Source organism: Rhipicephalus microplus, chromosome 6 (assembly GCF_043290135.1).
Source record: "Rhipicephalus microplus isolate Deutch F79 chromosome 6, USDA_Rmic, whole genome shotgun sequence".
In the NCBI taxonomy this organism is placed as follows: Eukaryota; Metazoa; Arthropoda; class Arachnida; order Ixodida; family Ixodidae; genus Rhipicephalus; species Rhipicephalus microplus.
The window spans coordinates 169,784,116-169,797,083 of NC_134705.1; the positions used below are offsets into that span (position 1 = coordinate 169,784,116).

Genomic DNA, 12,968 nt, shown 5'->3' on the forward strand with positions numbered 1-12,968 from the left:
ACTAGCTTCACAAATACCGTATTTGCCCCGCCGTGGTGGTCTTGTGGCTGAGGTACTCGGCTGCTGACCCGCAGGGCGCGGATTCGAATCCCGGCTGCGGCGGCTGCATTTCCGATGGAGGCGTAAATGTTGTAGGCCCGTGTGCTCAGGTTTGGGTGCACGTTAAAGAACCCCAGGTGGTCTAAATTTCCGGAGCCCTCCACTACGGCGTCTCTCATAATCATATAGTGGTCTTGGGACGTTAAACTCCACATATCAATCAAATCAAATACCATATTTGGTATTACGGGATGTGAATGGATGACAAAGATATGTGACTGGTGCGAACATGATAATCATCAGATACGTGTCATGTAACAACATGACTACATTTGACGCTCATGATGCGGCCGTTGCGCTACCTTTCCATATACCAAATTCGGTATTACGTGACGCGAACAACAAACGTAAGTGACACGTCAATAATGATAATCATGGCATGCTTGTCATGTAACAACATGACTACATGCCACACTAATGGTGCGGTCGCTTCCGTTTCGCCAGCTTCACATATACAAAAATTGGTATCACGGGACGTGAATGAATGACGGAGATATGTCACTTGTGCAAACACCGCACGCTGGATGTTTGTCAGCCATTGACAACTGCATCCTCGATTGGAGGCAGGAAAGCGGTTATTGGAGCTACAGTCTAAAATGTTGCAGTAGCTCATGTTGCTGAGAACAATGGTGCGACAGCATGCTTAACGACCACATCTGGAATCTTTCGTTGCAGTGATAGATTCTGAACAATGAGGCTGCTTCTCTGCGTTCTTGTTCATCTCTTTGCAGCTGTTGTGGAGGGTGAGGTTTCCTACCAAATATTTTTGTTTTCCAGGCGTTATACATAATGCATTAGCGGAAATTTGTTTAGCGTTCGTTAGTAATCAATACACACTTCAAAGATGTAAAGAGGGTAAGGAGGGCACTGCTGCTGATAATATTGCCGTTTTAGACCTTTCCATACATCGAGCTTTCACTATGGCATAAACTGATTGGCGTTTAGTGTGTCTTCAAAAAGTATTCACTTCCAAATTCTATTTATAGTTTTTGAACTCTGAACATTTGAATCAGAGCATGAATTTTTACATCACTGCAAGTGTTTTGAAAAATGTGGCCGCGTTTTTGTAAGTATCACAACATGGACGTAAATTATTTTAAGATGATAAATTTTCACACACTTTGACAATACTTACAACCTAACGTTATTTTGCAGCTGTTACTCCCAGACAGCAGACTCCAGAAATGTGCATGAAACGGCCTGATCCTGGGAAATGTGAAGCAGTGTATCCATCCTGGTATTTTGACGTTCAGCTGGGCGCTTGTAAGCTGTTCCTTTTCAGCGGATGTGGTGGTAACAGCAACCGATTCAACACAGAACTAAAGTGCCAGGAAACCTGCCTACGTGAGTAAAGTTACACATAAACTTCCGACGTTTTTATGCCATAAACAACCATGAATCATTTCTCCATACTGAATACCTCATCCCCCTATATTTCAGTGCATGTTGTTGTATTCAGAATATACGTAATTGTTCATGTTGCTCTACCAGCCGTGGTATATTAGCCGATATTTAATTATTGAAACAACATTTACGAGCTGTGTCTTCAAGGTTGCACATCTGATGCCATAATGTCTATTTTAACACAAATAATCTTAAGTCTCTAACTTGTATAAGCATAATTAGGCAACATGAGCCAGAAACACTTCAATTTTTTTTTTACTATCAACAGTGAGGTGAAATGATTGTTGAGTCTTACCAATCCACCGCATGTTTCTGGTCATGTGGAATAAAAGAATTTTATTGAGGAATAGATTGCTGCGCCAATAAATAGCCCAAAGTGAACTGGTTAACAGTGCAACGCATACATATGACCATTATCTGTTAAGTTTCGGACCCCTTCATATAGGAGCGCATTATATTTCAAACTATCCACATTTTAGGGTTTTGTACTTACCACTTGATATTTCATGCTTGCAGCTGGCAAGACGCCGCAGTCTCTCTGCAGCCTTCTACCAAGTCCGGTGCGATGTAAAAATCCATTTTGTTTTCGTTGGTACTTTAACCCCAAAACACACTCGTGCCAGAAGTACCGGCGCGGTTACGGTGCAGGAAATGCGAACTGTTTCTCGACATGCGTAAAATGCATGACTAGATGTAGCAGTAAGTATGAGCTTTGCAATCGCTGCACTAGACTTTTTAAGCACTATCACTTTCTCAGTATATAAATGCGCGACTCTAAAGGCACCAAATTATTAGTTGATTCAAACACAACATTGAAGTCAACCACAAGTTTTATATTTTAGGCAGAAAATGTTCGTAAAAATCTGGGCTAGAAATATTGGCCAGAACATTTTTTGTTTGGAAATCACTTCGTCTTCGAGCAATGGTCAACCCGAAAGCCAACGGGGAAACGCACTGTCTTCGCTGTTGTACGCAATCCATTTATTTATGTGGTTGCCTTGACCGATGCCGACAACGTGAAGGATTTTCTTGCAGATTTAGTTCAGTGAATAGTTTACAAGCTCCCTAATTTCTGGTAGGTAATGTACGCCAGTGTTATCGGACGTGAGTATTGAAGGGAAATTTAAAATGACCCACTAGAAAATTTGGCAGTTGTGTTTCTGTAATTACTAAGGCCTGAATAAAGCATTGAAATAATAATATGGTGCATGTTACATCCCATATCTCGTATAGACTCCTGCAATACTAAAATGACATCAAGTTTATTTGATATGACTAATTAGACATGCGTGTACATGCTCCGGTGGGTGAAAAAAGGGAACTGCCAATCAAATACTATGTTTATTATTTTTTAATGATATCTGCGGTTATATAGATGCCATATGAGCGAATAACCTTCGCGAATAAGTGACCTCTGCTATCAAGCAGAACAATAATATGTATAATGAATACGTGAAATGACCGTATACGTTGTGAAGAATTGATCTCATGATAATTGTTTTGAGGTCATAGTTGTAGCTTCAAAAGTATTTTTTGCGATTTGAAGAAAAATCCTGTTAAAATAACTTATCTTTCAGTTATTCACGCTGTGGAGACGTGTCGCTTGATTCACAAAAAGATGGAAGACATGAAGAAACACAGGGGCAGAAAATCGGACTGACAATATACCGAACTTTGTAAGTGCGTAGCATTTTATAGGTTCGGCATCTAACCCAATCATGGATTTCATGTGGTGTCATCCGGCTGAAAATAAAGTGGTCAATACAGACCTAAACCAAGATCAGCAATGGTCAAACTGTGGTAAACTAAACGAACATGATCTAGATATAATAAGCAACCAAAATCACAACGACGTGATTCCAGTTGTTAAATGAACGAATGAATAAATGAATGAGGCGCTTATTAGAGCAAGCAACGACTCTTCACCCACTGTAAAGGATTAGGTGAGAAGGGTAACTGGCATAAAGAGCGAGGAGCAACTTCTTGTCACGCCTTCACATGGGTCATGCGACCTCTCCCAGACTACTTGAAACAGGCCACTTTGACTACCATATATCGCGAGAGCTTTTTGTGTTTTTTGGACTGATTTTATTAAACGCATAGAGTAGTCATTCTGCAGCAGATGTTGAATATTCTATCTGACTTGTTCAAATACTGTGAATGCTGCGAATGTCGAGATTTTATATCTGCTCGGCCAGTGAGTGCATCACGCAGAAGTATAGTGTCACATTAAGGCCGGTCAGCTTGCTGCAATTTGTCCAGTGCATGTGTTGTGTATGCACTGCTGGCCATTACTTTCATAGAAAAAAAATCTTTTTGATGCATAAACGTACATTTATAGTTTATTGTACCCACTCGTGTAGATTCTAACAGTCTATTTTGCTGTCGCATTTCATTTTAGTGCGAACGTAATGCAGCAGTGCTCTGCTAGGAAGTCCTCTTGCCCATGAAGTGTTAAATCAGGATCACAAAAACATGTCTAAAACGTGTGGCTGACTCCCGCTAAATGTCTGTAAGGGCACTACCATCTTACCATGCACACAGCCTTCCATCTTACCAGAGTTTTGGGCGGCGGGGGCGGCACGTGTTAGGAACAAACAAACTATACTGATTGAACCCAACAGTCACAACGAAGAGGAAGTCTACAAAGTGTAGCAAAAGGTTGCACGCATGTGGCACATTGAATTTGTGCATATCTTAGATAAGATTCTACTGGTGTCGGGGAAAGTTCACATGCTTCCCTCAAATATTGGTGTCATTGACGTTTTCGTAAATGGCGCAGTAGGATCTCGAACGGTAATAACGGTCTGCTAGTACTGGGCACTTTTTCAGGTTTATCAGTAGTGGAGCTATGTCTTCTTGAACACGTTTCAACGATTTACGCGGTATCTAATATTAATTACTAGTCGTCAGAATACCATAACAACGAATTTCTATTGTCTGTTGTTGAAAATTCAGTTTATGTGTTTCACCTTCTTCTACAGTTTATTTGTTATTGCAAAATCTCATATAAAAAAGAAAAACATGGTCAACGCATGTGCTAAGACGCGCTCGTCTTGAAACTGCTACTTTAGACGATCATGAAGAATGTCTTGGTTGCTCCTAGGTAATTTGAAGGCCTTGAACCGCTGACGCAAGTTTTTTTTTTTTTTTTTTGCCCCCATATCGTAGTGAGGCTTAAGCTAGCTGATGCTAGGTTGTTCGCACTTATTTTGCGTGAAGTGCGGTTTGAACTAAACCAAAGACATTCACAGACACGACGAGGATGTTCCAAATCTTGAGACTAACTCACGCTGACACCAAGCATTCACGCCCCATAGCACAACGTCGTTGACGTGCGCCTTCCATCGCTTCGGGATCTTCCCGCAGCCGCAGTTGCCTTTTAGTATTCACTAAAGGGGGCCCCTTACTCACACTTAGCGATGCACTGCAAGGAGTGCACCTGCCAACCGAAATTTTCCGACACACGAATAATTGACAGGCACAACAAGCGGACGACGAGAGAAATAATGGAAGCGTATAGAATAAGGAAAGCGGGGAGCACAGTTCCGTCCGCCAAGCGTCAGTTCTACTAACAGATGCGGAATTCGCTTTTTTGGACGTCACATAACCCAGTGTTTTTCTCTATGTTACGTTTTCTTGGTTTTTTTTGTTTTTGTTCTTTTGTTTCTTTTGGTTTTTCTGGTTTTTATTTTTTTGTTTCTTTTTTTGTTTTTTTGCATTTTTCACATTTTTTTTTCTAAGTTTTTGACACTTGTTTGTTTTCGGTTGTGGGCGCGTGCATATTTTGTTATTTCACGTTGTTGATGATGACAGGGGAAGTCGGGAATGACGTACATGCGTTTGATGTATTTATTAAAGTTCGCTTCGAAATAAAATTTTCAGTTGCTAGTAAGCGCTTGTCGGTGTCCTCTTTGAGTGTGTATTTTTTTGCGCTTGTTTCATCATGAGTATTCTCTCGTTGTACGTACTCAGGATCTTCGGCTCGCTGTGTTGCTTCCAAGTGATTGGTTGGGCTAACTGCTGCCTACTTTATTTTTATGGGATCAGTGATGAGTAGTCGAATTTACCCAATTTTTGTGGCAGATACTTGTTGAAAATTATGATAATTTCCTCTTAGAACGCACGGAGCCCCTTCCCTTTCTCTCACTGCTTGTTCGACTGTATAGATGCCACAGGAGAAGAACAGCGTTGACTGGTCGCGTAGGTAGTCGAAATGCTCAACCATTAGTTCTGGATGAAATGAAATTTGACTGATGATTGATATGTGGGGCTTAACGTCCCAAGACCACCTTATGATTATGAGAGACGCCGTTGTGGATGGTTCCAGAGATTTTGACCACCGGGGATTTTTTAACGTGCACCAAAATCTGAGCACTCGGGCCTACAGCATTTCCGCCTCCATCGGTAATGCAGCCGCCGCAGCCGGGATTCGATCCCGCGACCTGCGGGTCAGCAGCCGAGTACCTTAGCCACTACACGAACATGGTGGGGCCGTGAAATAAAAGCTTAATGCAACTACTGCATACTGTGAAATGCCCGTGTCGCCTCCCTGTTGTGCGTCCTAGTTTTTCTCTGCGGTAGATATTAACGCGATTGCGTTAAAAAGCTCGTTTCACAGTTATTCCTGTGTCGGCATCGGTGTCGGAGTGGTTGACTGTGAGTGAGAAATCATCTTATGCGTGACGGGACAAACGAGCACAATGCAAATAAAAAATAAATATACCAAACCACAGAGGAGGGTGCGGACCGAAACAGGGTTGTTTGGGTCCGAGGGGGGATCGAACCCGGGTCATTTGAGGGGCAAGTGTATGTTCTACCACACAGCCACACCTGTTTTTTTTCTTTATTGAATGAAATTATCACTAGTAAAGTACACACAACATACTTCATCAGAAGTCAGGCAAACACGCACAAGCGTCAAGAATGGGAAGCCACTCCGGAACGGGGTCAAAAGTCTCAACAACACTGCCACTTGAACAGCTGCTTCTCGGAAGACAGATCTCATCGACCGTGGTGGCCCGGCGTGTCTATCCATCATGCAACTTTTCCATAGTGAATGAAGTCCCAACAACATAAACAGGTCACAGGGAGTATTATCAGTCAGACTCTTTTGGAATGGAAGGAGCCTAATACCATGAGCTGCGATTGGAAGTTCTTTTCTTAATGTTCTTTTTAGAATGCCCCAAAAATAAAAAGCACCACGACAATGAATAAAACAATGCTCTATAGTCTCAGGTTAGTTGCAGAGTCCACAACTCCCTGTCCAGGGTACGTATATTGATCTTTCATTCAGCCACGTTTTCACTGGCCGCGTGGAAGTGTGCAGTTTAAAGAAAAATGTTTTCACTGGCGGAGATATCAACATTCGATGTACCCGAAATAATACATCGTGACAAGGCAAAAGCGAATATGGCTTTCGATAAACAAGTTCGGGGAAAAGGTTATTCACAAGTGCAGTGGTTAAATTTGTTCGATAGTATACAAATACTCTAAGCTAAACCTGGCTCTCAAAAAATTGACAGTATCAACAAGTTCTTTTAGGAATCCCCGCAATGGTGATTCCTTAGCAACGCTTGTTGTGACTTCAATAAAAGGGAGATGGTAGTTTAGACGGTTACGAAGAACCGCTAAAAGAAAGGGGTGGCACACATCCTTGAGGTCGAAAAATCGCAACACCAACTGTTGCACGAACAGATGCACCAGGCCGAGGCCACCCTTTTCAAGCAGAAGAAAAAGAGTGTCTTTTCTCACGTGTTCCCAGGAAGAGCTCCAAATAAAGCAGGCAAATATCCTATGAAAGGCTTGAATGTGTACACGATAGCAGTGCAACACCTGGAGAATTTAAATAAGCTTTGATGCAAGAAATATATTGCACGCTTTCTCCCTGGCAAAAATGGAAAGCTCCCGTCCGCTCCTTGATGCCACCTTTCGGCGGATCGTAGTTATCGCAGCAGTCCAGTGTGGGTCGCTGTTACGACAGTTATCGATAGGCACACCAAGGTATTTCATAGGAGTCGCATTCCAATGAATATTTGTGAAGACCGAAGGAGTTTGCGCCCACATGCCTAGCCAGAATACACTACTTTTATCAAAATTTATGCTGGCGCCAGCGACTTCGCAGAAACGTAAAGTAGTGTTGACTGCTTCTTGAACGCTGGGTTTATCAGTGCAAAAGAAGGCAATGTCATCTGCATAAGCTAGATCTTTAACTTCCTCAGCATCATATTGGTAGCCTTTTATGCTAGACTTTAGAAGCACACTTAAACATAATGGTTCCAGATAAATTGCAAAAAGCAAAGGCAAGAGCGGACATCCCTGACATACAGATGAATTTAACTCTATTATATTAGAAAGTGTGCGATTTACAATTAGCCTAGTTGTGCACTTCTTATAACAGAGTGAAATACCATTGTACAGTACATCACTCAACTGCAGGTGTCTTAGGAGCCGGAACAGAGAAGCATGCTGTACCTTATCGAATGCTTTTGCAAGGTCTATTTGAAGGAGGGCTACTTGATCCATGCTACCATAAATACACTCAAGAACTCAACGTGCAATATGAATGTTTGTCTCTATAGAGCGACCGCGAATTCCACATGTTTGGTGGTCACCTACACATTTAATAATCACTGTCTGTAGCCGATTTTTCAGCAAATTAGCAAATGTTTTGTACTCAACGTTAAATAACGATATAGGCCTATATTCGTTAACTCTCTTTAATGCGTAAGGATCAGCACTTTTCGGGATTAATGTTGTATGGCCCTGATAGAAAGAAAGAGGAAGTTCACCACGGTCATAAGCCTCTTTGAAAAGTTGCTCAAGAAAAGGTATCAGAAGTTCCTGAAAAGCTATGTCAAATTCCCCACTAAGGCCATCTGGGCCAGGAGTTTTCTTTTTTCTGTAACGTTGTTATTGCAAATCTAATTTCATCTCTGGTTATCGACCCATCTACAGTAAGTCCATCATCATCTTCTAACTGAGGCACAAGGGCAATGAAATGGTCAGCTTCTTCCTCAAAATTCTCCTGAAGCTCAGCCGCGGTGAACAAACTTTTGTAATAATCTTCAAGTGCGGCTCCTATTTCACATGTCTCTGTGCAAAGGGAACCCCGCGACTCAATTTGCAGTATCTGTTTAGAAAGTGCATATCTCTTTTCATTACCGAAGGATTTTTTAGTGAGTTCCTCTTCAGTGAAATGGGTAACACGGGAACGAGTCTTTGCTCCTCTGTATAAATCTGTATCATGTTTTTGTATCTGTGCTCGAATCACATTTATCTCGTCCACGTACAATCCCGGCTGTTCACCTTCAAAAGTATGGAGTTTATGAAGTAAATCATAAAGATAGCGTTTCCAGCTTTCTTTCTTTGCGCTATTTCACATGAAATACTAATTGTCTGATACTTGATGCTTTCTTTGAACCTTTCCCATTAAGCGAAAACTGGCAGCTGTTGACACTGTGTTACCTGTTGTACTGATCCTTTTACCTTTTTAACAAAACAATCTTTGCGCAACAACTGTACGTTAAGCTTCCATAGGTCCCAGTTTAGAGGGGTTTTAGGAAAATTTTCAGGACCCCAAGAAACAGTGACCAAGCAATTATCTGTAAAAGATATGGGCTTTACAGCATAATTATGAATGTGAGACCATAGGCTTAGAGATACATACACACGGTCAAGCCGAGCATGAGAGATGTCTTGAAAGTGCGTGAACCTCATCGAGGAAGGTGCATGCACTCCCACATCTATCAAATTGTGGTCATTCAATATTTTCTGCAGTAAGGTTGCACTTGCATCATAATGATTTGAATGATCTCTTGATCTGATATATGAATGATCTCTCGCGTCACAAACACAAATAAAGCCTCCAAAAACTATCAACGTTCTGTCAGTGTTTAGCAGCGAAGTTGAAGAGAGGAAAAAAACATTTACTTTGGAGGGAGCATAGACACAGATAAACCTCCAATTATGGGAATGAAAAGATAAGTCGCAACAAATGAGGTGTCCTTCCCCATCAGCATGTAGTGACGTCAAAGTATGATTCAAGTGCTTTCTTACTAATAAAAACCATCCAGCGGATGCACGATGTGCTGGACTGATGTATAAATTATTATCTACGAAAACTTCCCGAGCAAGATTGGTGTCACGAGCAGCCGGAATCTTAGTCTCTTGCACTGCATGTACATCAATGTTGTACTGCTGAAGCACGTGGTGTAACTGCCACTGACGCCTTACATTCCTCAAGCCACGTACGTTGAGTGTCGCTACACACATGGGAAACGTCAACGCGGTAGCCATTTTGCTATCTTAAATCTTTTGTAGGTCACCTTTAGGGCAACCTGTGGCTTTACCTCCTTTACACTTTTGGGGAGCACTTTTCTGAGGACACTGGTATAGGTGGCGTGTCTCTCGGTCCCCAAAGAAGGTGACACGTGGACCACATGAAGACACTTGCTCTGTCGAGTCCGGTGCACTCGTTGTTGCTTCATCGGTGACCAGTGGCTGACGCTTCCTTGTCTGACCGCTATCCGTTCCTTCTTGTTCCTCATTGCCAGAAGGCTTGTGTTGCTTTCACTGGTGTCGTTAGCGATGTTATTTTGCGTGCCGAGGGCATCTATAGGCCTGTGTTCAGCTTTTTTTAAGGCATCTTCTGCTCTTCTGTGCAATGGCCAGAACGGAGTTTGTTGGCATAAGTCGACAAGCAGGCATCCGACGAGTGACCAAATCGCTGGCACTGCAAGCACCTCGGTGTTTTGCACTGTCCACGTACATGCCCCACTCGCTTGCACCGAAGGCACAGTGGAGGCCTACCGGGAATAAGTACGAGGCATTGGTGGCCATAAATTGACAAAAGGTGTGGTATTGAGCTCACAGTGATGGTGTCCTTGAGCTCCAAGGCAATGCCCCTATTTGTTGTCATCCATTGTTTCATTCCTGCAAATCTCAATGCCTCTCTCTCAACGGACTTCACAACGCCGTAAGCTTGGAACGCCTCTTCAACACGTCGCAATTCAAGATGACGCGGAAGCCAAAGGAGTTTCAGCCTAATATTCTTGGTCTCCGGATCTAGCACCATGCACTTCAGCCCTTTTACACGGAGCTCACCACAAGTGACAAGTTTCTGTTTTGCCATGCTGCTTGCACACGTAACCATCCATACATGGCTCATTTGGTACTGGTCAACTCCTATGATGCCCGCTATGCTCACCACTTTAAGCAGCGCGTCACGGAAGTCTGGGGCACGGTACGGCCTACGACTGAAGTTGGCATGAAGAAAAACGGAATTCAAAACATCGTTACCGGCTGGAAGACGTGGCAGGACGACTTTGTAGCTTGAGTCTTCATCATGAAACGGAGTCGATGATCCTTGGCCGTTGGCCGATACGCTGTTACCAGCAGAGAGCATTTTAGAACACAGCCGATTGGTTCGGCTTCTTCTTCCTTCCTCTTTGGATGTGAAAACAGTGAAAAGAACTCCTTATGCTTGGAAATACAGTGAAAGTAACCTTCATGCTTCACGAACACACGCGTTCTGTATGCAAGCTTCACAATGTAACATGAAATATTGCAGTAATAATATGTGGTTTAAGCGTGGATTGCCAAAGGGCGTCAGAATAGGGGATTATCATAATGGCTCCGCGGCTGAAAGCCTGTACCCACTACAAAAAGCACACACGCTACTGCACTACCCCCTTTAGGCCACGTTTAGTCGGTGCATAGCAAACTCAAAAAGATTTCATCCACTTAGTGTTTAAAATATGCACTAGAAACAGAATGTTGCTATCGCGTTCAATTCCAAGAGGCGAAACTTTATGGTTCCTTAATTTTTTGCTAGACGATGACTTGCCAACTCGCTCATATGCTGCCATTCATTAAGCAGCGGAACCCTTTTGAAATAAGTGGAACAAGGATGGGCACAAAATCTCCTTACACGTTTTCCCAGATTGTGCGAAGCTCGGAGTTTTACTTCAGAAAACTACTCTATTGTGGTCTTAGTTGAATCGTTTGGAATTGTCAGAGCACCTCTCATCTTCTTTTTAGCGTTCTTTAGCGTACAAAGCTTACCGGAAGGCGCAGGCAACGTCATTTGAAATGCGTTTTTGACACCAGAATTGAAATTTTCGAAGTCGGAGAGAGAGACAAAGCTGTTTAATGTGAAGAGAGAATTCTGTTGGCGTATACGAAGGTGCCTACATGCTACTCTCTTAAGCGGAGGGTACTAAAGAATTGAAGGCAGAAAGGCCCTCTGAGGAGGAGGGCAGGTAAAGGGGAAAAATATGTGAGGATTGTGTCTTGTGCCTGTCTTCACGTAGTGTTGGTGATGTAAGCAGTGTTACACTTCATGAAATAGAGTAATCTTTAGGATCTCAATTAAAACTTTAAAATGTGCAGTTGCGGAGAAGTAGTGGGTTCAAGTGTTTTTGCGATATCTAGTAAATAGTGGGAAGTTAAGCCTACTCTAGAAGCAAGATCAGTCTTCTCAGTATGCCTGGCAAGCTAAAAAAATATATTCCTTTGCTTCTACAAGCCCCACAGCTGTCACACTATGAGTCAGTGGTCAAATTTGGCTCACACACGTAGCTCACACACGTGACGTGGAAGGCTTGATTTTACGTCAGGGTCTGTGAAACAGAGAGAGACGCTTCGAGGTGAGAGTTTCTATAACTGATATTTTACATACTATCCCTGAGAGGGACTTTCTTTCCTGGGTGCACGTTAACGAACCTCAACTGGTCGAAAACTCCGGAGCCCTCCATTACGGCGTCTTTCCTAATCATATCGTGGTTTTGGGACGTTAAACCAAACAAATCATCACTTTCTTTCACTGTGGGGACATATTTCAAGAAAGCCTTTTACATCTACATTTCTTTTGTAACGCCGGTACAACGCATTCATATTGCTTGTGCAATGCCCGATTTGGTACAAAATTAGTCCAGTTTAACCCCCGTACCTTTCTGATATTCTTTCTCCCTCACCCTTGGTACAAACGCATTGGGATTTGGCATGCATAGGTGTGCGGCCCAGTGATCAAAACACTTACTTTCGAAGCACTGTGGCCCATGTTCTAAATTGAGCATCGTGAATGAAATGTTTACACATGCAATGATCGTGTCAAATAACAGATCGCAGAAAGCGGGAACAGTTTTCAAGAGCGCCCTTCCTGCCTTCCTCGTTTGACCTTCAAGAGCGAAACGCTTGAATTTTGAGGTAAATGTCAGGAGGCGGGGTGTCTGGGTGCAGAATTTCATTGTTGTCGGGCTAAACGCACGTTAGCACGCAGCGCGCTACTCCCATAGCTGGAGCCTGTCAGCCACTCCCAAGCCTGATGCAGCGGGCCTGCTGCAGGGCCCCTGTGTTTTCATGTAATCTATAGAATTTAACAAGCCTGGAAAACTAGCAAAATATGTTCCACTGCTTATAAAGCACCACGGTTGTCAAAGTATGGTCAGTTTTCTAACCAAGGT

At 42.8% G+C, this 12,968-nt stretch overlaps 1 protein-coding gene across 1 annotated transcript; it reads left to right on the top strand.

The window, feature by feature from the left end:
* The first annotated feature begins 716 nt into the window (after nucleotides 1-716).
* LOC119167919 (amblin-like) lies at nucleotides 717-3,286 on the top strand. Its single transcript, XM_075865595.1, has 4 exons — nucleotides 717-842; nucleotides 1,255-1,443; nucleotides 2,020-2,202; nucleotides 3,081-3,286. Exons 1-4 carry the CDS (start codon nucleotides 791-793, stop codon nucleotides 3,161-3,163), a joined length of 507 nt encoding a protein of 168 aa, XP_075721710.1. The 5' UTR covers nucleotides 717-790; the 3' UTR covers nucleotides 3,164-3,286.
* The last annotated feature ends 9,682 nt before the right edge of the window (nucleotides 3,287-12,968 follow it).